The sequence below is a fragment of the Lynx rufus genome, unplaced genomic scaffold (genome assembly GCF_022079265.1).
Source record: "Lynx rufus isolate CCGP_SWC_20201006 ecotype Redwood Valley unplaced genomic scaffold, mLynRuf1.p SCAF_9, whole genome shotgun sequence".
NCBI classification, from domain to species: domain Eukaryota; kingdom Metazoa; phylum Chordata; class Mammalia; order Carnivora; family Felidae; genus Lynx; species Lynx rufus.
In genome coordinates this window covers 22,124,632-22,148,049 of record NW_025814897.1, presented here as the reverse complement: position 1 = coordinate 22,148,049, position 23,418 = coordinate 22,124,632, and the positions used below count along the sequence as shown (strand labels likewise).

Here is a 23,418-nt window from a genome sequence, read left to right as displayed (position 1 = left end):
CTGTCTGGAGGACTCACCCTCTGTCTCTGCCCAGGGATGACTTCCAGGCTAGGATCTCTTTGTACACCAACCGGCAGAGGAGCTGTAGGGAGTTCGAGTACCCAAGGGAAGGGAGGGAAATATTAGCAATGAACACATGGTTAGTCCCCGGTGCTACGTGACCAGGGGGCTGGCAGGAAGGAAGGTTGTGGGCACAGTTTCACCTGGCAGGGGCTCACTCATGGGAGGAAAGTGGTTCTGAGTGAAAGGCAGCTGTTCTCATGTTCCAGAGCCCCTCACGGCCAATGATTTGGACCTCCCGGGTTCTAGCCTGGCAGGACAGGACATTCACTCCCACCAGTGCCCATGTGTGTACCCCAAGAACTCGTACCAAGCAGGCCAGGATGTCAGCAGAGATGAGCATGTAGAAGACATTGTTCCAGCCTGTGGGTGAAATAAGGCCAGCCAGGAGGGGCCCCAGAGCCGCACCTGCAAAGAACACAATGTCAGAGAAGGGAACCCAACAAGGGGCCCTGAACCTCCCTGCCCACCTGTGGGCAGCATTCCAAGAAATGTGCTAAAAACAAGGCTCAGGGCTCAGCCTCCAGGAACCAAAAGCTAGAGTCACAGACCTATGGACCCAGTGCCGTCGATGATGGCCGTGACGGTGGAGAGTGCCTTTGCGTTGCCTTTCAGGCTCTGGTGAGTTCCCTGGGGAGAGAGAATGGAGCGGGGAGGAGCACCAGGAGATGGAGAGGCAGCACCAGGCAGGACCAGGGCTGGGAGTGGGGCTAACTTGGGGAAAGGCAGCAATTGGGCTTGGAGTTGAGAGAAAAGGCCAGGGCCGATGGCAGATTCTGAAGGACTTTGAAGATCTCATATGCCAGGATCTCTGTGCACTGGGAGGGGGTAGGGATGTTGAGAAATGGATCTGGAGCCCCCAGGCCCTGACCAAGCCCCCAGAGTCATCCCCGGCCCCAGGGGGGCAGCCCGCTTACCAGGTCAGCAGAGACTGCAGTGGTGATGAGCGCATAAGGGCCATTGACCAAGGCCCCACAGATGATCAGCATTACTGAGGCAGTAACAGAGACAGCTGGTTAGGGATGAGGGACCACCACCAGCCCCAGCCCCAAAGCAGGTGAGACCACCCCCTCCAGGCATCAGGCTGAGAACCTCCACTTCCCTGTGCCTCCCACCGATGTCCCCAAGCCAGCTTCCTGGGGTCCCCAAGGCAATGCTTTTCCTGTGGGCTGCCAGGACTTGCATCCATGCCCTCACCTATGGAGTTGATAATCCCACTCTGACCAATGAAGTTATACAGGAACATCTGGGAGGGGAGAGGGGAGAGACAGTCACGCCCAGGCTTTCCCATGGGCTGCCTGGGTTAGATGGAGCCCAGAAGTCTGGCACACCCCCTCCTGCCAGGGAACCTCAGAGGTCACCTTACTCCTTTTCTTTCTCGAACCCAGACCTCTTGGTCTTTAAATGTCCCAGGGATGGAGGGTCCAACACATGGTAATATACTGTTGCCCTTTTTTTCACAAAGATTTCTCTCTTACCTAACCTTAATTTCCTATACTCTCCTTGACCAAGAACTTTAGCAGCTGGCCTCCCCTTTCTCCACCAAGGCCAAGTCGTCGCTAATCCCTTTCCAAAATTCTCAGTCCAAATCTCTTTCCTGTGTTCACCCTGGCTTCTCCCCCGCCCCTGGGTGTGCACAAGGATGGACACACACGCAAAGAGACAGGCGTGTGCATAAATGCCCGGGTGTGCACACATTTCAACAGCCCGCATGAGTCCATGTGAGCACATGTGCTTCACTCTTGAGGTTATACACACCATGGGGGCAGCCAAGATCAGCATGATGCAGCAGGTGGTGGCCCTGCCATTGGTGTAGTCAGAGATGAGCCCTGCCATGATGCCACCTAGAACACAAACCAACTCACACGTTGCTGCCCCAGGTATGGCCACGGCCTCCCACTACATGGCACCCCAAGCTTTGCCCCATCCTCTACCCGGTGCTAGCTTGGGCATGGGCATCCAGAACCAACAGAGCTTCTCCCTCTCAAGCCCTCCCGGCACCCATTGCTCATGAGAAGATCAAACTCAAGAGCCAACTTTCTTAGGGCCACCCAACTGGGCAGGAGCTGCCCAGGTCATGTCGCATTGGCCCTGTCCCGTCCTTCTGCACCCGCATAAGAGAAAAGGAGAATGAAGCCTGAGGCAGAACAGGGAAGGGCCTTACCTATGATGCCACCAACATCAAAGAGGGTAGACAGGTCCCCAGCCTGTTTGGCATTGAAATGAGCTATGCAAAACACAAATATGTGGTCAGACCTGGGGGCTCGGAGCAAACGTCCTGGAGTGCCACTGCCATAAGAACCCCTATAGAGCACCTGATTTGGTCCACTTCCTCCTTTTTCAGATGAAGGAGTGAAGACTCATGGGGAAGTCATTGGCCAGGGTCACAAGTAAATTTGCAGCACTTTTGGACTGGACACCCTTTCTGCCCCTCCATCCCATCCTGTAATTCCTTCTCCCCCTGCAGGTTGGCCTTGACCCCTTGGAAAAGCCTTCCCCTGAAAGCACTGGGATCTGGCCCATAAGAACCCTGTCCCACTGGGCCACTTTTACCCTGGGGACACAACTCTCACTGAGCTGCAGCTCAACCAGCCACATTCCTGCTCTGCTCCTGAACAACTGGCCTCCTCTGCCAGGAGCCTTCCCACCCATTTGAGACCTCTGCTAATAAACAGAGCCAGGAAGGAGACTCACAGGCAAATGGGGACCTCAGGTCTTAGCCCTTGTCCTAGGATTAGAAAAAGGAATGTCCAGAAGCTTGAGTTGTAGCTTAACCCTCAAGGTTGACTCATACAAGGCCACAAAACAAAGAGTCACAGTGTCCACAGAGCCACCCTGATGCTCTACTTCTATCTTTGAAAGAGGACCTATGACAGGGCTGTTGGGCAAGATATGAGCTGGGATTTGGCCTTGCATAATCTGGCCTTGCAGCATCCCGTTCAGAGCAAGTACGGTGCATGTAAAGCAGCCTTGGCCCTCCCACAGGGCTTGGAGGGAGCAGCAAAGCCCTGGAGCAGAGGGCCTCAGCCCTGCAGGGCTCTGTGGTCAGGGGCGGGGGACAGGGGGCCCAGAGGAGGGCAGTGCAGCTGACCCAGGCACAAGCCATCCGTCCCAGGAGGCTCCCGGCAGCCCCTGGGGTGAGAAAAGCAGGCGGTGGGTAGCTCACTAGGCCCTCTCCTGGGGTTTGGGGAGGCATTCAAAGGCAGATCCTTCCTAGCACCATCTATCCACTCATCTGGGAGCCAAGCAGGCCTGAGGTGGGTGCTCCTGTACTTAAGGCTAGAGAAGTTAGGCAGGATTACAGAATAAAACTTGGGTGTTCCTAATCTCCAAGGAGGAGAGGTGGCTGGCATTGGGGTCTCTGAGGCCGTGTACAAGGTCTAACTTCCTACTTAACCAAATTTTTTTTTTAAGTCTCCTTTTGCCCTACGAGAGGTTCAGCAGACATCCTGCCCATACTCTGGAGTCACGCACATCCCATGACAGGTTTCCTCTCCCTGCCAAAGATGGCCTTGGCCTCCTCAGAGACCCCCATCCTCACCTCTTCTTCCCCTTTACTTACCCACATTGAAGATGTAGAGGGGCAGCCAGTAGAGGAAGGTGTAACTGACCAGCTTGGCAAAGAGCAGACACAAAGAGAACTCAACCACACCCTGGAGAGCATAACAGAAGGCATGAGGGAAGAGATACAAGAGATCCCTGGCCCAGGGTAGCCCCAGGGGCTGACTCAGCACCCCAGGGCTGCCACCACCTAGCCACAAAGCAACCTCAAGTACACCTCCATCCAATCCCAGTAAAAGCGATGTGCCTATGCTCCAGGGCTGTGTCAAGGCAAGCCTCCCATGTTACTCCCCCCAAGTTGGCTATTCACCCTAAGCATCTCATGTAAAGAAATTCTGGAAGCCATAGGTCACCCCGAGCATCCCCCCATCTCCTGACATCCAGCAGAGAAATCTAGAGAGCCTCTCTCTTCCCTCCATCCTGCAAGCTTCTCACCGGGATCCGGAGCGCCCCGAGGAAGCTGATGGCGGCAGGCTGAGCGCTTGGCTCCTTGGAGCATCTGGCGGGGGTCTCCAGGCTGCTCTCCTTGTTAGTGTACGGACCACTCCCAAGGTTCTCAGGGTTGTGCTGGTTCTCTTCCAACCCATCCTGAACAGAGATGAGCCCTTGCTGTGAGCACATTTGCGTACCACCTCCCACCAGCTGGAGGTATAAGCCACGTGAGAGGTAGGGGTTCCCAGGCTGGAAGAGGTACGTGCTCCTCTCCTGGACTGAACTACCATCCGGCGAGGCCCGATCAGGCTGTCGGGGAGCCAACCTGAGGGCCTGACACTGAGCCCGTGAGGTAACCCACTGAGCTCGTGGGTACACGAGCCCCTCCTCCAACTCCCTAGTCCCCTCTGGGACCTGTCTCTGAGGATGGACTGGCAGGGTGGGGGTCGGGCTGGGGGCACTCACACTCGTGTGGTGCTGAGGAGGCGTGCAGTCCACATCTTCGGGGTCTGAAAAAAACAACCCGCTAAGAAGCTTCCTGGCGGGCCAGCCCCCGCTGCCTAAGGTGGCCAGTCTACTTCCCAGCACAAGAGAGCCTGCAACCCAGGCTCGAGAGACACATTCTAAGCGTGGCTCCCCTAACAACCACCTGGGTCACTACTGCCTTGTGGACTTCCGTTCTCTTGCTACAAAGTGGCCACCCTGCCTGGCCTAGCTCTGTCTCCGAAGGCTGTCAGGGAATGGGGAAGAGGACAGGGAATGGGGAAGAGGACAGCATATGGGGAGTGTCCCGTCACCCCCACTCTCCCCTTCTCACACTTCAGAGTCAGCTGGCACTTGCCGAGCACAACTACAGGCCGTGCGTCCCAACTGTACGTCTCACTGACACCTTAACCAACCCCCAACCCTAGGAAGTAGATGCTATTATTCTTAATTTACAAATGAGAAAACTGAGGCCCAGAGAGGTTGTCTGTCCCGGGCCACATACAGGTCCTCCAGCTCCACGACCAGTAATCCTCCCCCTCGAGCCAGCTGCCTTCTCTCAGACCCCGAGAGGAGAAGAGGGAGGTTCAGTTCTGAACCCTGTGGGGAGGGTGGGGTCCGCTCACATTCGATGAGGAAGAGGAAGGTGATGACACCCATAGCAGCGGTGATGATGCCAGGCACCACAAACGACAGGCCCCACTGCTCATTCACCCAGATGCCAGCGATCAGGGAGCCCAGGATGTTGCCCACAGACGTGTGTGAGTTCCAGATGCCCATGATAAGCCCCCGCCTGGAGGGGAGGGAGCAATGGCGGGGAAAGGAAGGGGAGGAGAGTAAATAAATAAATAAATAAATAAATAAAAAGTCAGAGAAGCACAGGGTTCATCACAACTGCCCTGGCCAAGTGCAAAACGCTGGCTGCCTCCAGCCTCCAAGCCCAAAGACAACCAGTCAGGGAGGAGGCGGAAGGCTTGCCTAGCGTCAAGCAAGTGACAACAAGGCCTGGGGTCCTGCTCCCCTCTGCCAGCAACCAGAGGCAGCACACGCGGGGGCTTCCAGATGGAGCTCTCCCTGTCCTGAGGACATCAAGCCCCCCCACCCCCAACCCCACTATGGCTGCTGGTCCTCCACCAGGGCCACTCTGCCTCCAGGGGACATTGGCAAAGTCTGGAGATTTTGCACTGGCCCAGCCCCAGGTGTGCTACTGGCATCTAGTGGGTAGGTGCTGCTAAACCCTCTACAGTGTGTCAGGTGGCCCCACAGCAAAGAATGATCCAGGCCCGAATGTCGGTAGGGCTGAGCTGGACAATCTCTGCTCTAAAGCAACATTTTTTTTTTTTTTTTTTTGCACAAAAGCCAGTTCAAGTACAAAATAATAATAATAACAACAATAATAAAGTTTTAACAGTCTCCATTTTTATCTTCATGCAAGATGAGAATTTGTCTGTTATGAGGCGAAAGCATAACTAAGGTCGCCTGTTTTTATGGATTAAAACCTTATCAAGGAGCAAATCAGCACTGCTTTTTAGTCACCAAATGTGACTAAACGTGAAAGTCAGCGAGACAGACACAGGTTCTAACCCTTCTCCCTGAAATTATACCGGGACCGTGAGTGACCTCCTCACTCCCCGCAGCCCTCCCAGGGTAACCCCCCTCTCCTCCTCCCTCGCCACACTCACTTCCCCTTCCCGAACCAGTTGCCAACGCAGGTCACCACAGAGGGCCAGCCTGTGGTCTGGACAAGCCCATTACAGATCTGCAGGGAGACCAGAAGTTAGTGGGACAGGCCTGGGCCGGGCAGCAAACTCCCAGCTCTGACCCCTCCCAGGCCGAGGGGCCTCCACGGCCCACCCTGCAAGTGCCCTCTTCCCTCACACACACCCTAATGCCACAGGTTGGTTTCTCCTCTGGCCCAAGATCCTTCCCTGCAGAGACCGAGCCCCTCAGGCATCTCAGGGACCTCGGGGTAGTGCTCAGTGCAGACTTAGGGAGGATCTGTGTGATCCTGAGAAGTGGGAAGTAGGACCCCAAGGCTCAACAGAGGAGCACTGGGCTGTGAAGAAGTTATCCCCAGCCCAAATCTGCCACCACCTGGGGGTGTCTGGGAAGGACTAGCAGCCTCCGCAATCCTTCCCATGATGGAGCAGAGGTCTGAATGCAAGACGGAGGCTCGTACCTGGATGAGCACAAAGTACCAGAGCATGTGGATGTTCCAGAAATATCCTAGGCCAAAGAGCGAGGTGAAGAGGCCACTGAGCAGCATTCCAGCTGAAAGGTAATAACGGAGGGGGAGCCGCTCCCCAAAAATCCCGCTGGAGAACAGAGGGTAGGATTTGTGGTTAGTCACCATCTGCACTCCTCACCTCTGCCACATACTTCCTCCCCCGCCACACCACTGACACAGCTGTGGCCCAGGTGACCACCAATGACCTCTGTGTTGCCTGCCACACGCCAGGGATGCTCTCCGGCCTCCACTCACTGGACTTCCCTGTCTTAGCTGCCACTGCTGAACATGCTCCTTAAAGTGTCTCCGTGGCCTCCTCCCCTCGCTCCCCTCGGCTCCCCACTGGACATTTACTTTCCCTGGGGCACAGTTTCCTGCATCAGTTTTGTGGTTGTAACTACCACCTAGATATAAAATAGCTCCAACCACATATTTTCCATCCTGATCTCTCACCCTGCAGGATCACACCCAGGTGCCTTCTGGACATCTTAACTTGGGTACCCCCGAAACATCTGCAACTCAACACCCTGAACTCTCCCTCCTCCTTCCCCATTCAGTCCCTTGGCCTGAGCCCTCTTCTGAGTGAGTGTGGTGAGTGAGTATCTTCTGAGTGAGCCCCTCTTCTGAGTGAGTATCTTGAGCCCCTCCAGCCAGAGACCATGGAGCTTCCTGCTTCCTGCCTCCCCTCCCATGCCTCGCAATTCAGCCTCCAAGACCCTACCTCTTAGATAGTTCTCCAGGACATCAGCTCTCTTCAGCTCTATTACTGCTGTTCTAACTCAACTTCTCAAAGCCCATCTGGGCCATTGTCAAATCTGTTCCTAAGTGTGAGTGAGCAGGCCTTCAGTCTCGTCCTCCATCTGTACTATCTTCCATCATGCCCAGAATGATCTGTCTGAAATATCTGGCTATATCCGAACATGACACCCCTGGGTACCACCTTCAATGGCTCTCCTGTGCCCGCATCTGGCACACAATAGCCTGGCTCTTCAGCCCCATCTCCTGCCACTACTTCAAATTTTACTCTGTTATTAAAGCTGTTAGGAGTACACCCCCAGTCAGATCGTGCTGTTTCCCACCTGCCTTTCTCTGCCCATGCTAGTCCTTCTGCCCAGCTACTTCTCCACTGCTCTTCCTCAGTATCATCTCCTTCCAGAAGTCTTCCCTAACCCCTCTTCTCTAATCCCAGCTGGCATGAGGTGACTACCCCTGAGCCCCAGAGCGGCCTGTAGCCACCTCCTTCAGAGAGCCACCATACTGGTTTGTAACCAGCTGCTGATGAGTTGGGCACCTCCATTAGGCTGTGAGCCTTTGGAAAGCAGTACCCTACCTTTTCATCTTTGGTCCCTGGCAACAAACACCAGGATTGCTATGTAAAAGCCATGCCTGTTGGGCTAATTTAGGCCCAGGACAGGAGAGTGGTTTTCCTTGCCATCTCTGTGTGCAGGGCTACCTTTGAAGGATCCCAGTTCAGGACAAGCCGTATTTGTCCAGCCACACCAACACCACTGTCATCTGAGAGAATAACCTCAGAAGGAGCATCCAGGAAAGACTTTCCAGGAAAAGAAGAGTCTGTCTGCCAGGTGACGGAGGAGGCCGGGTGACCATGGTAAGGAAATGAGGATGGCCAGGGGTTGGTGGTATGTGCCCAAGTCTTGGTCTCATTTCCACCTGGGGCGGGGCATCGGCTTTTTCACTTCAACCCTGCTGCCCGCAGGTTCGTCAAGGGGAGGCAGCAGCTCTGATCCCCCCTGACTCGGGGACAGTCACAGGCTCTGCCAGTCTCTTACCTGATAAACATGCCGATGGCATAGGCCACAAGGAAGGCATTGTCCACGGCCCCCAGTAACTCCTTGTAGTTGTTCTTGTCTGAAAACAGATGGCAGAGACAGAAAGCTGGTGCTTGGCTGCCCCTGCAAGAAGTCCTTACCGGCACTGGACAAACTCTCCCTGGGGAGGGGAGCTGGGGAGTGGGGAAGAGCAACTTGCCCTGTTCGTACCAAAGGGAGCCCAGTCGCACCACGTAGTGTCGTTGAGACTGTGGCTGTCATTAATGGGCTTGATCAGCTCCGAGCAGTTCTGGTGCAGACGGCTCTGAAAAGGCAATAGGACGCGTGGGTCAGGGGTCATCAGCAAGCAATCTGCCTCCCCACTGGGCTCCATGCTCCTTCGGCTGGCATGACATCCTGCCTACCGTGACTGGTTATAGGGCTAGTGGCCACATCAGGCCCTCAGTGAAGGGGAAGAGGAGTCTATGAGCAGAGCCCATAGTGCCCAGGGTCCCTGCCCTCTCATTCCACCCACAGCCAGCAACACTGCTGTCAAAAGGAACACACAGGGAAAGTTCCATAGGAAGAACAACTACTGAGAATGGGGCTTGGCCATGGGAAGGGGTCGTCTCCTGACTATGGTTGAGGGAATAAAGATGGTTATGGGCCAAGTTCCAGACCATTCTACCAGAGTTTATTTCAGCGGGGGCCCAGCATCTCCTGCATTCTTCCTTACCACCAGGCCAGCCTCACCTTGACAACACTGATGGGCTTCCTGGACATGTGATAACAGGTATAAATGAAGAAGGTGAGTAGCAGGATGAAGCCTCGGAACCTGCAGGAAAAGGCAGGCATCTGGGTCAGCAGGAAGTTGGCCTCAGCCAGAAGCTCAGACACGGTATCCCCACAGGACTTGCTCTGGCAACCCCAGGGCCTCAGCACCACCAACTCTCTACCTTCAGTCTCCCCTCCAGACAGTTCCTTGGACAGAGGCCAAGGGGAGGGTAGGAACAGATGCCCGGGGTCCAGGGCACTCAGGGAGCCCTATCTCTCTGGTCCCACCTCCTGAGGCCCTTCAGCAGAGCTGGCTCAGTACCAGCACCCTAGACAACACAAGTTACGCCTGCCCCTCCCCCCACCCCCGACTCTTGTCACCCCCCACACCTCTATTATCCTTTAACCTCGCCAAGGTCAGGACGCCTCTGTGTCTACCTGTATGAGACATGGTGGCGGCGAAGTAGAATTGTTTTTAATAAGAATACCAGAAATGGTGGGAACAGGTGGGAGGCTGACACTGGAGAAGGTCTGTCTCTAAAGTGAGCTCAACTCCTCTCAAGCCTTGAACACAGCAGAGACAGCACCTGCTGCAGTCCAGTTAGGGCAGTAGCCAAAAGTGGGAAATCTGGTGACACAATCCACATCCTCTTCCCAGGCCCGATCTGGTCTATCCCACTGGACAGAAGGATCATTCTTTCCATCTGTGGCTCACACATCACATGTACCCTCTCCTACCCCCACTTCTCATCCCAAGGACCGGTCTGGAATGGAAAGAACGGTTCATCCAGGCACCACTGAAGTTTCCACCACACGCCTGGCCACTGCCCTTCTCCTGAGAGCCTGGGAAAAGGACCTCGATGTCCTCCTGAGTCAGCGTCTGCGCCCCTAGCAGAGCATCAGCTGAGCTGAGTCAGCCACCAGGAGCCAGGAAGTACTTGGAAAATAGACCCAGGAGAAAAGGCTAGACATTAGGAAAGAGCCAGAGCCTTGGTTTATTCACGATCTCATGGAGAAGGGTGGGGAAGGGTGGGAGGGGCCCTGAAGCCCTTTCCATCCCTCAGTTCCATGAACCTGAAGGGCAGGACACCGGAGGCTTACTCTGCCGTCTTTAGAGATCTGCCTCCAAACCCCAAACTCACTTCCCCCAAACATGTCATGAAGGCTACCGCTTGTGAAATACAAGGGAATTTCAGAAGAGCCTGAATTTAGGTTGGGCTCCCAGGACCCTTCTTACCTCACCCTGGACTTGAGCTGCCTACCTGGGTTCTCTGACTCCATTCTCTCCGCTACCTCACAGTGTATCTTCTGAAGAGAATGTAGTTACACACCCTCCGTCACCTGGCTACACATTTTTTCAGTGGCTCTCCATTCTGCTAAGAGTGAAGTTCCAACTATTTAGCCTGGATTTTATGCTTCTCTACAAACAGGTCCCTCTGGCTACCAGTTTCCAAGGTAGCCACAGAGGTCCTTCAGGGACTTGAGCCTCAGGGAATGTGGGGTTACTCCAAGTGACTGTTACAGTGACTGACATCAGAAGGCTTAGTGGCCTTCCAGGTCCCACCAATTGGCATATGCTTCATAATTCCTATGAGGGACTTGTTAATAGTTCCAAGTTCAGGGACTTGTAAAATCTGGGGGAAATTCTCTGAGAAGGTGGCCTTCTTCAAAGAGTAATGGATGAAAGAAAACTATACCCTGCAGATAACCGGTCTAGTGCCCTGGCTGGGAAGCTACTTGGTTCAGGAAAAAAGCTAAAAGCTTTGAGTGATGCTTCTAATGTATTGTGTAACCAAAGGCAAGTTCCTAAATCTTTTCTCCCTCTGGTTTCCTCATCAGCTGCACATGGATAATAGCACCGACCACATCTATCTCAAAGACAGGTGAACACAACAATTCTCTCACCCTAGTCCCTAGGTCCCTGTTGTACCATCTTTAAGATCCCCACCCCCGTCTGCAGGGCTCAGCTGAGCCTATCCTGGCTGCTACATGGATACAGCCACTGACCATGGAGACAAATCAGATTTCCTCTGGGTCTGAGAGATCCTTGTAGCCCCACTGAGGCTCCCGACTCTGTTCTCTCATGATAGGCCCAGCAGTGAGGAAGGCCTTTGCTAGCTAGAGAGCCTGGTGTTGCCTGGGAAGCCCTCTCAGGAGCTGGTGAGAGCCAACGAGGGGCCTAAAGGTCTAGCACGGTTTCCAGCCACACTGCTCTTCTCACATGCACCGCCCACCATCACTCTGCTTCAACTCCAAGCTTGTGACGCGATGGAGCAGAGACTCTGGCCTTCAGTGGCCTGCTCATGTGCTCCCTTGGGAGCGGATCCAGAAGATCCACAGGGGCCCACACTGGTATCCTCATCTGTGAGATTCCAGCCTGTCCCCTTCCAGCAGCCTGGCCTGCCCCTTCTCCCAGCTCTGACCCCAACCTCCAGTAGAAAACCTGATACCCAAGAGAGCAGAAGGGCATGATTCTGGGGGTAGGGGGGACAGGAGGTGAGACAGGAGGATCAAACGTGTTGTGATGCCAGGCCCGGCATGGATACCCTTTGGAACTTCCTTCCTGGACTCCAAAGAGGCAGTGGGATGAGCTCAGAATCCCATGGCTACCCGGGCAGAGCACCTGTTCACCCAATCCATCTTCACTCCACAGTCTTCTTTCCATTCCATTCTGCTTTAGCAGCTATTCTGAGGAAAAGGCCAAGGTGCCACAGTTCAAAGGGGACTAGGGTCATCAATCAGGTGAAGGGCTGAGCTAGGCTGAGGCAAAGGCTGCCAAACTCATAGTCTCTCACAGGAAAGATAGCGATGGTCGCTTGGGCGTGAAGAAGAAGTTTCACTTCTCTTCTCTTGAACCGTTTCTTCAGAATCAAGAGGCCCCAGGAAGGGAGCGGGGAAATATACACAGCTGGTCTGGGGAGGTGGGGGGTGCTGTGAGGGGACGGATGGCAGCCCGGGTGGCAGGCCAGGCTGGGCAAACATGCTAGGCACGAAGGAACGTGCACGGTGAGGCCCCCATACTGTTCCAGGTGAGGCCGGCTGTCCCACCATCCTCTAAATCCTTGTTAGCAAAAAGTGGCACTTTGCAGAGTCCCACCTCCCCCACCTCCCAACACTGGACACTCAGTGACTGGGCTAGATGGAGAGGCTAATGAGCTATCTCTTAACTGCTAGCTGACAGTCCAAATACCGACCTTATCAAGACTTTGCACTAGGACTTCTTCTGAGGTAAGGACAAGGAACAATGTGTCCCAAAGCAGCAAGGGGTTAAAAACAAACAAAAACCTCAAAGGACCTATTATCACCACCAGCACAACAACAAAAAACTCCAAGAAACAGCACAGCAGTGGGATATTGGCCTTGGGAGACGGTGGAAAGGAGCCCCCTTTCCCCAGTAGCTACCCAGTCAACACCCCACCCCCACCCGCATACCTGCATCCTGACTCCTTGCTTTGCGACCAGACCACATCGCTACCCCCCTGTAAGGCCAGTCCCTCATCAACCACTCCTTACCTCCCCCTGCCTCAGCCAGCGGCTGCTAGTAAGGGTCTGCTCAGGTAGCCATGTGACAGGCTGGGCTGGCTGTGGCTGCAGGTAAGCTTGGCACTTGCCCTGAGGAAAGGGACTCGGTGGCCTGTCCTTGGAAGTGCCCTGTTCTGGGACTCAGCAAATCTGCAAAGGATAGAGGCTGGGAACAGTAAGAACAGGCCGATGGCGAGAGTGCCACCACCCACCCCCTGCCAAATCCCCCACTGCCACTGGGAGACACCCTGGTAGGGGGAGGCCAGCCTGGAACAGACAGCATGGGGCAGAGCCCTGAGCCAGGCCTCCCAGCACACAGGATGGGACAGGAACAGGCCACATCTGGGAGGGCCCGTCAGGACTGAGGCCACAAACCCCTCTTGGGGGCAGAAAGTCAACCCAAGGAATCCTCTACTTGTTCCCCTTCCCCCAGCTGGGTCTCAGGAGCTTGCTCGGAGAGATCAATTTGACTCAGGGCTTGGTCCCAAGATCCCTTCCAGCCATTGGCAGGTAGCCACAAGAAGCCACAGGAGTTTATAGGATAAATGAATAGATAAGATAATGATCACTTTAAGGAAAGAAGAAAGCTTTGAGAAGGAAGCTCTGTAAGGGAACCCCCCAGTGCTCAAACAGAATGAAAAGACAAGGCTTTAAGCTACAGCTACAGCATGATGTTTTATTTGGGCAAGTGGAAAACATGGAAGAGTGTGAGGGTTGTGAAGGGTTTGGAAGAGGTGGTGAACACTATGCAGACAGCACAGATGGAAATGTGCTGATGGTGGAGGAGTTGTGGTCCTGCCCAGCGATCTTCCTCTCAAGATTCTCTACGGGCCTAGCCCCACGCCTCACCCTCATCCACCACTCTCCTGAGCATGAAGGATCCAGGGTAGGGGGCGCGAGGCGGAGGCCAAAAGGAGAAGAGCAGTACTGCCCCTCCCCCACCACGACCCAAGGACCAACTCAGGCACAGCCAGATGGGGGAGTGGTGGGCTTCGGGGACTCTACCCCTGGTGTCCGTCCTCAATTCTGTTGTTACTTGGGGACAGCTCCACTCTGATCTCAGCATTCGGTTGGTACAGTTTGAAGAAGAAATAAGGCCTTGACAGACCATTCCAGACCAGTTCAGGGGCTCTAGGTCAGACAGCCCCGCCCAAAGCCAGGGAGGTACCAATCTGCTCAGTAAGAAGGGAAAGAGGAAACAGCAGGGAGGAAGAGGAAGTAGAAGGCAGCAATCACGAGTGGTGGTGGGAAGGGAGGGCGACCACCACAGGGTCATGTGCTCTCAACCAGCTCTGACCCTGAGGGGCCCAAGGGGATGGGGCGGGAATAATAATTTTCCCTCCGGTTTCTCCTCCTGGATCTCCCATTCCTTTCCAGAGCAGCGCCTTGGCACCACAGCTCATTTTAAGGAGCCCTTTCTGCTGCCCTTCCCAAGCACTTCTTTGCAGTTACCAGGAAAATCAGACAAGACAGCTGCTTCGCAGCATCTGGGGCCCCTGATCTGAGGCCACGACGGAATAAGGAAAAGAACGTCAGACTTAGACCCAAAGAGGCTGAGTCCTGCTGCTTGCTGTGGCCTTGGGCAAGTTGTTTAACTCTCTAAGCCTCAGTTTGATCTTCTTTAAATAAGATAATAAGCTCCTGCACACAAGATTGTTATAGGATTAAATGAGATGTAATGGATGTGGAAGCATCTGGCGTACAGCGGGTTCTTGGGATGCATTTGAATGTCTTATGTGTCTACTAAGGGTGGGCTCTAGGATCTGGCAGTGTGAGCCCTCAGCAAACTCCGGAACGAGAGCCACTCAGTTTGCAGCCACCAGGCAGCCTCGGCCTCCAGCTCCCACGGGAAGGTTAGGGTGTGGGGAAAACAGTGACGTGGGAGTTCACAGCTCCGGCCTTCCTGAAGCCTTCCTCCTCCCTGTTCCTGCTCATCCAGCCGGGCCTCCTCCCACAGACTTTTCTTCTCCTTGTCTCGAGCGGTTCCCCCTCACAGGGCCCCAGGAAATGGGCCCAGCCCCGTAAGCACCAGCCACAGTCATCTCTGGCAAGGTGCCCACGTTGCCGGCTGCCCCCAGACATGCCCATGCAGACGCAAAGCAGAATTCTGGCAGGGCACCAGCCCGGTCCAGGGCTGGGGTGACTCTTTCAGCCATGAACAAGTTATCCACCCCATCCTGACACAGAGGGGGAAGGGCAGTAGTATTGGCTTCCTGGGCAGAGACCTCTCAGTCTCTGACTTTTGCTTGCACACTTCCGGCTGCCTGTCTCTCTCAGCCTCGTCTCCAGGGACTGCTCCTTCCGCACCCTACGCCCCTGCCAGCTGCAGTTACACGTTGTTAGTCCTGAACAGACAGACTGTCTTCACTTCTGTGCCTTTGCTGGCTCCACGGCCTCCAGACCCAACAAGTCCAATGCTACTTTTCCCTCCTGGCGAGGCTGGATCCATCCCTCCCTCCACAGAACTGCCCAAGCACTTAGCAATGACCAAGGGCTAACTGTATGCCTGGCACTGGGCCAAGGGCTTTAAATACCTTCTCATGTAATCTCACCCAAACCCCGTGGTATAGGTACATCATCATTTCCATTTTGTGGACAAGGACCTGGAACCTTTTTACATTTATTTATTTTTGGGAAACAGAGTGAGACAAAGAGTAAGCGGGGAGGGGCAGAGAGAGGGAGACACAGAATCCCAAACAGGCTCCAGGCTCCAAGCTCTGAGCTGTCAGCACAGAGCCCGATGCGGGGCTCGAACCTGCGAACTGCGAGATCATGACCTGAGCCGAAGTCGGACGCTCAACCGACTGAGCCACCCAGGTGCGCCAGGACCTGGAGCCTTTAAAGGGTTAAAGTGATTCGTGTGAGGCCAAAGGGCCCTGTGATCTTTCCCCTCCCTCGCTCTCACCCAGAGGGCAGCAGAAAGACCCCGGGCCTGAGAGTCTGACTGACCTGGATGCAAACTCCAGCCCAGTCACGTCCCTAGCTACGCGGTGTTGGACAAGCCACGTTACTTCTCTGTGCCTCCTTATACCCATAGGTTAGGTGGCGAAACGAATAATCGCCTGGCAGTGAACTACAAACAAACAATGTCTGGCAGAAAGTAGTAGAAACAGTGAGCAGAATAACAGTCAATAATTAATGTGTAGTCAATGCTTAACAGGAGCCTGGAACTGGTCTGAGTACTTTACACACTGTACCTCATTTGCTCCTCACGACAGTCTTGTGAGGTAGGTATTACCAGTGTCCTCACTTCACAGACAAGGTATCCAAAGCTCAGAGCCAGTCCACCCTCTGGTGTCCTAGTCTAGGGAGGTCTGCCTAGGTCAGCTTTCTTCACTTCTGCTTAATTGACATGCCCTCCTTCGGGACCCATGAAGTAGTAAGTCCGAAAACTGCACACATCCTCTCTCCGGTTTGAGCCTCAGTTCCATCCAGGAAGGTAGGACCGTGTTTTCATCACTGCGGGCCTCAGAGTTCAAAATAATAATGTGCCTCCAGCAGGAAGTACGTTAACGTTTAGTGTTTGATAGGAGTCCAAACCTACACTCATCGGGAAAGAAGTGAAAGAACACTTCCTGAGTGCCACTGGAAGTCAAGGATTTTCACACATCATGATTATCCTCAGGAACCCACCTGGCTGGGGGGCGCCTGGATGGCTCAGTTGGCTAAAGCATCTGGCTAAAGCATCCGGCTCAGGCTGTGACCCCACAGTGCCTAAGTTTGAGCCCCACGTCAGGCTCGGCACTGACAGCACGGAACCTGCTTGGGGTTCTCTGTCTCCCTCCCCCACCTCGGCACATCCTCTCAAAAATACAAAAAAACATTTAAAGAAAAAAAGAACCCACCTGTTTTTTACTGATGGGGAAACCAAGGCTTAGAGAAGTTAACTGCACAGGGCATACAATTTCAATCCAGCTCCGTCTTAAATCTGGGAGATGTTGGAGAACACAGGACATTGCTGGAGTCACACTTTCAAAAGTGTGTAAAGGACACGTGTGGTTGTAGAAAGCTGTGTTATGTGTATTCGTGAGCTCTTCTAAAATGCTGGTGTGGGGGCATCTGGGTGGCTCAGTCGGTTAAGCACCCAACTTCAGCTCAGGTCATGATCTCATGGTTCATGTGTTCAAGCCCTGCATCAGGCTCTGTGCTAACAGCTCAGAGCCTAGAGCCTGCTTCGGATTCTGTGTCTCCCTCTCTCTGCCCCTAGCCCGCTCACGTTCTGTCTCTCTCTCACAAATAAATAAACGTTAAAAAAAATGTTTTAAATATTGGTGTGGGACAGGCTGTTTACCGTTATCTACCCTCCCAACCCCCTTTTCTCTAAAATGTAAGTTATTTGGTTAAAGGACATAAGTAATGTGTATGAATGAAACTCTGTTAGGAACAACAGTGGCAGATAGGTACAACTTGGTATATACAGTGATGAGATGCCTTTTTGTTTATTAAGAAGAAAAAAAGGAAAGTAATTTATACAAATGTAAAATGATGGGTCATTCCGGAATAAGAAAAAGGACAATGAGGGATAAAACCCGACTAGATAAATGTGTACGTTTGTGAAAAGAGAATTTGACTTGCCTTAGATTATAGTATGTGCAAATGATGAGTCTGAACACAAGTAATTATGGTAAAATTTTGTTAAAATCTGGCACAGTTTTTATTTTATTCATACTATTTTCAGAAAGAGGCTCTAGTTCCTTTAATATCAAATATGTCAGTGCAAAAGTAGAATTTGGTTTTTGTTCTGTTAAAATGACAAAATTTTTTTGACCATTGGTTATTGGTCTGCTCTTAAAGAAAGGTTGTAAAATGTTATGCTCTTTCCTCCTGTGTAATCTGCCTACATGGCAGAATTTGTGTGTCTTCACAGAATAATTTTCCACACTTTTTAAAACAAAGATTTCCCGCTTAGGAAATGACTTAAGTTTCCTTACAATGTTACTTTCTATGTTTATTTTTTCATGTATTATTGTCACTTTCAAGTGGGTAGACAAGAACTATTTCTTAGGCACTTATGATAAGCATTCAAATGTCCTAACAACTTTTGATTTTTGCCTTCCCCAAATCAAGTCCTACGTGCAAAATAAAATTTCCTGGATATCTTTTATACCTAAAACTATCTATGAGATGTCCAAGAGGGCCCCTAGAAAATCACAAAGATTTGTGGGGTTTTTTTTCACTTTTTAAAAAGAGAGGTGCTACAAATAATTAGGTTTATTTGATATGTTGCTACTGACCAACTGCATGAAAATAACTGTGAAATCAGAAGAGACTCAGCCTTCTCTAGGTTAAATTTCTCGAGGTAAAAGGTTATTATTTACATAAATATTTCACAAATTGCATGCTGTATGAGAAGTTTCTACAGATCTCTCAGTGCCCTCTGGGCCCATGATCTGCCACCATGTATCAGCACCCCCAGTGGTGCTTTGCCTGATGATAACAACACAGTGTTACCAGTCATGGTTTCAGTTTTGATTTAAAATGTTACCTGGGCTGCAATCCTACTTTAATTTGAACCTAACATCTGCTAGGTCAGTGGTTTTCAACTCAGGATGCACATCAGACTTTCCTATGGAGTTTTATTAAAATTCAGATGTGAAGGGGCACCTGGCTGGCTCAGGTGGAAGGGCGTGCGACTCCTGATCTCAGGGCCATGAGTTCGAGCCCCACGTTGGGTGTCGAGATTACTTAAATAAACAAAATGCAGATGCACAGGACTTACTCCAGACTTACTGAATCTCTTTAGTTGATATTCTTGGTACATCCTTGGTATATTATATGAATTCTGTCTCAGGATTTTTAAATATCTCAAGATTCTTTTCCTCTATAAAAATTGGGTTCGTTCATTTTTATAAACCAGGTGTCATGTTCACCATCTTTGAATTTACCTTACTACGTTTTAAGACATTGTCTAGATTTTTAATTGGCCTTATTTTGTTTTGCATATCTCAGGAACAACCAAATTTCCTGGGTAGCCACATTATTCTTGTCATGAATTCTCATCAGGTTGTTCACTTTTGAAAATTATCGTAGTAAGTTAATTCATACCTTTTAACGTCTCTGTCACCTACAGACAAATTTTTTTTTTACTCTGCTGTTGCGGCTGCTGCTTCCTAAAGGCTCTTCAGTCAGCTATGGGCCAAAGGTTTTATCTCTACCAATGAAGGACTAACTGTCTCAGAAAGACACTGCACCAGGCACTTATTCTTGTGTATAGGCTTCCCATGGCACAGCTCACACATCTTTAAGAACATACCAGTGGAGGGAGTCAGGATTTCCAGAACTCGAGTGAAGAAGCAGATAGGTTTATGAGATTGCTAACCCAAGATTCAGTGGAAGGAGAATTAATGATATAGGCCTAAATGAACTGATGAGGGATGGCAGTCATTTATGTCTGGAATATTGTTAAGGTTAGAGTGTTTGATGATATGTAAGGAAGCCCTTTCTATTTCTTCTTCAGCTGTCTATAACCCAAAACACTTTAGTACATTCTGTTTTTTGTAAACTGAAATGAAATACTTGCAAATATCTTATTCTCCTTACCTGACCACCATGCCCCCTAAATTCAGAAACTTTTGTTGAGTCTTCCTGCTTTTCGTAGCAATATGGTTATTAGCAAAAGTTCAGTAAGAATCCATCCTTTTTAAATTTTTTCATTTTCACTTAATTTTTTAAGCTTATTTTTTTTTCAACGTTTATTTATTTTTGGGACAGAGAGAGACAGAGCATGAATGGGGGAGGGGCAGAGAGAGAGGGAGACACAGAATCGGAAACAGGCTCCAGGCTCCGAGCCATCAGCCCAGAGCCCGACGCGGGGCTCGAACTCACGGACCGCGAGATCGTGACCTGGCTGAAGTCGGACGCTTAACCGACTGCGCCACCCAGGCGCCCCAAACTTATTTATTTTGAGATAGAGAGCATGAGCAGGGGAGGCGCAGAGACAGAGGGAGAGAGAGAGAATCCCAAACAGGCTCCACAGTGTCAGCGCAGAGCCTAATGCGGAGCTGGAGCCCACAAAGTGTGAGATCATGACCTGAGCGGAAATCAAGAGTTGGATGCTTAGGGGCACCTGGGTGGCTCAGTCAGTTGAGTGACCGACTTCGGCTCAGGTCATGATCTCACGGTTTGTGGGTTCGAGCCCCGCGTTGGGCTCTGTGCTGACAGCTCAGAGCCTGGAGCCTGCTTTGGATTCTGTGTCTCCCTCTCTCTCTGACCCTCCCCCACTCATGCTCTGTCTCTCTCTGTCTCAGAAATAAATAAACATTAAAAAGAAAAAAAAAATTTAAAGAGTTGGATGCTTAACCTACTAAGCCACCCAGGTTCCCCTGTCTTTTTTTTTTTTTTTTTAAACCAGGATGTAATTAGAAAAATTGGTTATATAACCAAGGCTTTGCCTGGGCTGTCATATTTGACAATGATGATCGCTTAATCAGACATAACCAGCCCCATTTAAGGAACGAAGGCTGCCTGCATGGAGCCAATACTAATAAAACCCTCCCAAGAAACCTGGCTTACTGTGTTCTCTTACAGGCAAATAAGGAAGGTTATTCCCTGGCAGGCCCAGGGGTCTTAGGATATTTTCGGGGCTTCGAGTAAAGAGGAATTTGCCCAAATTTATAGGTACAGCAGGTAAAACCTAGTGTAAAGACCAGTGTCTTGGCTTGACTTCCAATCTCAAAACAGTAAATAATACAGAGATGATAGATAGATAGATAGATAGATAGATAGGGGCTTTTAAAAGGCCAATCTAACATTCCTTACGAAAACTTCTAGCAAAGCAAACTTAACAAGGTCTGTATTATAGATTAACACTATTGTTGCACCTATATACATAATCAGATCAAATTTAATGAGATCAAACTCATTTTGTGATTAAGAATAACCTTTGAGGGGCGCCTGGGTAGCTCAGTCGGTTAAACATCCAACTTAAGCTTGGGTCATGATCTCACAGTCCATGAGTTCGAGCCCTGTGTCAGGCTTTGTGCTGTCAGCTCAGAGCCTGGAGCCTGCTTCAGATTTTGCGTCTCCCTCTCTCTCTGTTCCTCCTCTGCTCGCACTCTGTCTCTCTCTCTCTCTCAAAAATAAATAAAGAAAAAAAAATTTTTTTTTAAAGAATAATCTTTGAGACTATTTTTGATCAAAGCAGGGGAGACTGTAGAAAAAAAATGTTTCACTGGAAAACTGTGTATTATCTAGAGGACACCCCTCCAATTATTGAATTCTATCTAGCCTTTCACTGACTTTGGGCTATAATTCTTTGAAGTGGTAGGTAACTGATAAGTCATACAAACTATGTGTATGAAACGACAGTCTCAGATTAATAGCCTTTTCTCCCTCCCAACCTGTGGAAAAACCAGTTTTGCCTCAATATTCCTGACTTATAAATGGGCATGCTCTTTGGATACTTCTTTTTATTTTTTTAAAAAAAATTTTTTTTTCAACGTTTATTTATTTTTGGGACAGAGAGAGACAGAGCATGAACGGGCGAGGGGCAGAGAGAGAGGGAGACACAGAATCGGAAACAGGCTCCAGGCTCCGAGCCATCAGCCCAGAGCCTGACGCGGGGCTCAAACTCACGGACCGCGAGATCGTGACCTGGCTGAAGTCGGACGCTTAACCGACTGCGCCACCCAGGCGCCCCTGGATACTTCTTTTTAAAGGTTATTTTATTTTGAGAGAGAGAGAGAGAGAGAGAGCGCTCACACGGGAGGGGCAGAGAGAGAGGGAGAGAGAATCCCAAGCGGGCTCTGCACTGTCATCTCAGAGCCCGATGCAGGGCTCAAACTCACAGACTGGACTGTGAGATCACGACCTGAGCCGAAATCAAGAGTCAGACGCTTAACCGACTGAGCCACGCTGGTGCCCCTGGATTTTTCTCAAATTGTGGTAAGATGCACAACACATGAAATTTACTATTTTTAAGTGAACAGTTCAGTGGCAGTAAGTACATTCACATTGTTGTGCAACCATCGCCAGCATCCATCCCCGGAACTTCTCATCTTCCCAAGCCGAAACTCCACGCCCGTTAAACACTAACTCCCTATTCCCCTCTTCCTGAACTTTTTCTTAACTGATCATAACATCTTCTGGCGCCCTCATTATGAGTAAAATAAAATCTTTACCACATGTTCATTTTTATATCCTATCAGAGTCATGGTTTCATCTTTTTCTGAAAATATCTCTTCACAGTCCTAAACTCAAGAAAGATCAAATACATAACGTAAATGAGCGAAAAAGGCTGGAAGTGGTGAGGGCTGTCACCGGTGAGGGCGGCCACCGACTGCAAAGCACCGTGGGTGATCAACCATCCCAATTTGCCCAGGACTGAGGGGGCTGGGTATGTAGGGTTTTCCATCTAAAACTGGAATAAGTCGGTCATCTTAAGAGCACCCATGCTCTGGAAAGGTACTCCTCAACCCCTAGTAATATAATCTGAGAATTTAGGCCTGACGTCTGTTTTTCCAGAGGAGCCAGGAATCTGGGTATGTCAAATTTTACAACTTGTAAATGATGGCAACTAACCCAATGTTAAAAATAAACACGGTGCAGACCCCCCAAATCGCTCCAGTGGTGGCCTCTGATGAAGAGGGGGCTGAAGGCCCTCCACCCACCACACACCCCAACATGTTGTGGCCTCCACAGCCTCCCCCTATGTGGTCAGGAGGAAAGCTACTGCGGAAGCCCCCGCACTCATTGTTGGGGTGCTAAGGGACGGCTGAGATCAGAGAGGTATGCCCTCCGCTGGTATGTCCCTTGGGGCCTGGACCCCCTCCCCTCCCCCCAGGTGAGGTCCCAGGACCACTGAGTTCTGGCTTTTGTGTTATTCAAGGAGTAGGAGACAACAAAAGGGCCACTCAAAACTCCAGCTCCCGCCGGCCTCCGTTCCCCGGCAAGCCAGCCCAGGCCAGGTGTCAGGCTGGCCCCGGAGCGCCCCGGACGCAGGCAGCTGCTCCCCATGCCCCGGCCCTGCTCACCAGCTGTCCCTGGAGAAGGCGCGGAGGAACCAGACACCCGGGGCCAAGGCAGACCGCATCGCGCCGGCCGGTGTCCGAAGCGGAGAGGGTGGCCGAAGATGGGGACGGCGCGGGGCGCGTGTCCTTCGCGGGCAGACTGCCGGGTTTAAATGCCCCGCGGCTCGGCCCGCCCCGGCTCCGCGGCCGGACGCCTGCAGCCCCCGCCCCCTTGCACCTGAAGGCCCTCGGGGTCGGGCGGCGCGCAAACCGCCCGGCCAACCTCCTCCGGCACCTGCATTTTCTCCCGCTCAGTCTCCAGGCTAGCGACCGACCGCCCTCAGAGATTCTAGGGGCTCCTCCGTCGGCCTTTTACTTTCTGCTCACTTCCCTCCTGGGCACCGAAAGCGGCGAGCCCAGACTAGCCAGCTGTACGCGACCTTCCGTCCGCCCGCAGCCTGTTCCTGAAGCGCCCTTCTCTCCGGAGGAGCGGCTCCCGACACACACCGGGAAACTGAGGCACGCTGGGAAACCTGACACCCAGTGGTCCCCAGCATTACACTGACCTGAGTTGGGGCGCACCCTCAGAGCAAAGGAGGTTTTCAGGGAGCTATGATGTTGGCCCAAATATATCTCCCAGGCC

The 23,418-nt window shown here is 51.7% G+C and overlaps 1 protein-coding gene across 2 annotated transcripts in view; it reads right to left on the bottom strand.

Moving 5' to 3' along the window:
- The window catches only part of SLC37A2 (solute carrier family 37 member 2), a 29,251-nt gene extending 6,058 nt beyond the window's left edge, over window positions 1-23,193 (bottom strand). The window contains exons 1-17 of one of the 2 annotated variants that reach the window (XM_047070898.1): window positions 22,800-23,190; window positions 9,286-9,367; window positions 8,764-8,857; window positions 8,554-8,632; window positions 6,716-6,851; window positions 6,219-6,295; window positions 5,163-5,329; window positions 4,519-4,562; window positions 4,057-4,209; window positions 3,623-3,713; window positions 2,225-2,287; window positions 1,819-1,904; window positions 1,258-1,306; window positions 978-1,051; window positions 612-690; window positions 371-468; window positions 18-82 (exon numbers count right to left, since the gene is read on the bottom strand). In XM_047070898.1, coding sequence (XP_046926854.1) covers window positions 18-82; window positions 371-468; window positions 612-690; window positions 978-1,051; window positions 1,258-1,306; window positions 1,819-1,904; window positions 2,225-2,287; window positions 3,623-3,713; window positions 4,057-4,209; window positions 4,519-4,562; window positions 5,163-5,329; window positions 6,219-6,295; window positions 6,716-6,851; window positions 8,554-8,632; window positions 8,764-8,857; window positions 9,286-9,367; window positions 22,800-22,858 — 1,496 coding nt within the window. In that variant the 5' untranslated portion in view covers window positions 22,859-23,190. Of the gene's footprint in view, window positions 1-17; window positions 83-370; window positions 469-611; window positions 879-977; window positions 1,052-1,257; window positions 1,307-1,818; window positions 1,905-2,224; window positions 2,288-3,622; window positions 3,714-4,056; window positions 4,210-4,518; window positions 4,563-5,162; window positions 5,330-6,218; window positions 6,296-6,715; window positions 6,852-8,553; window positions 8,633-8,763; window positions 8,858-9,285; window positions 9,368-22,799 lie in introns of those variants that run through there. The other variant, XR_006960563.1, reaches the window with a different exon arrangement.
- Window positions 23,194-23,418: the final 225 nt, after the last annotated feature.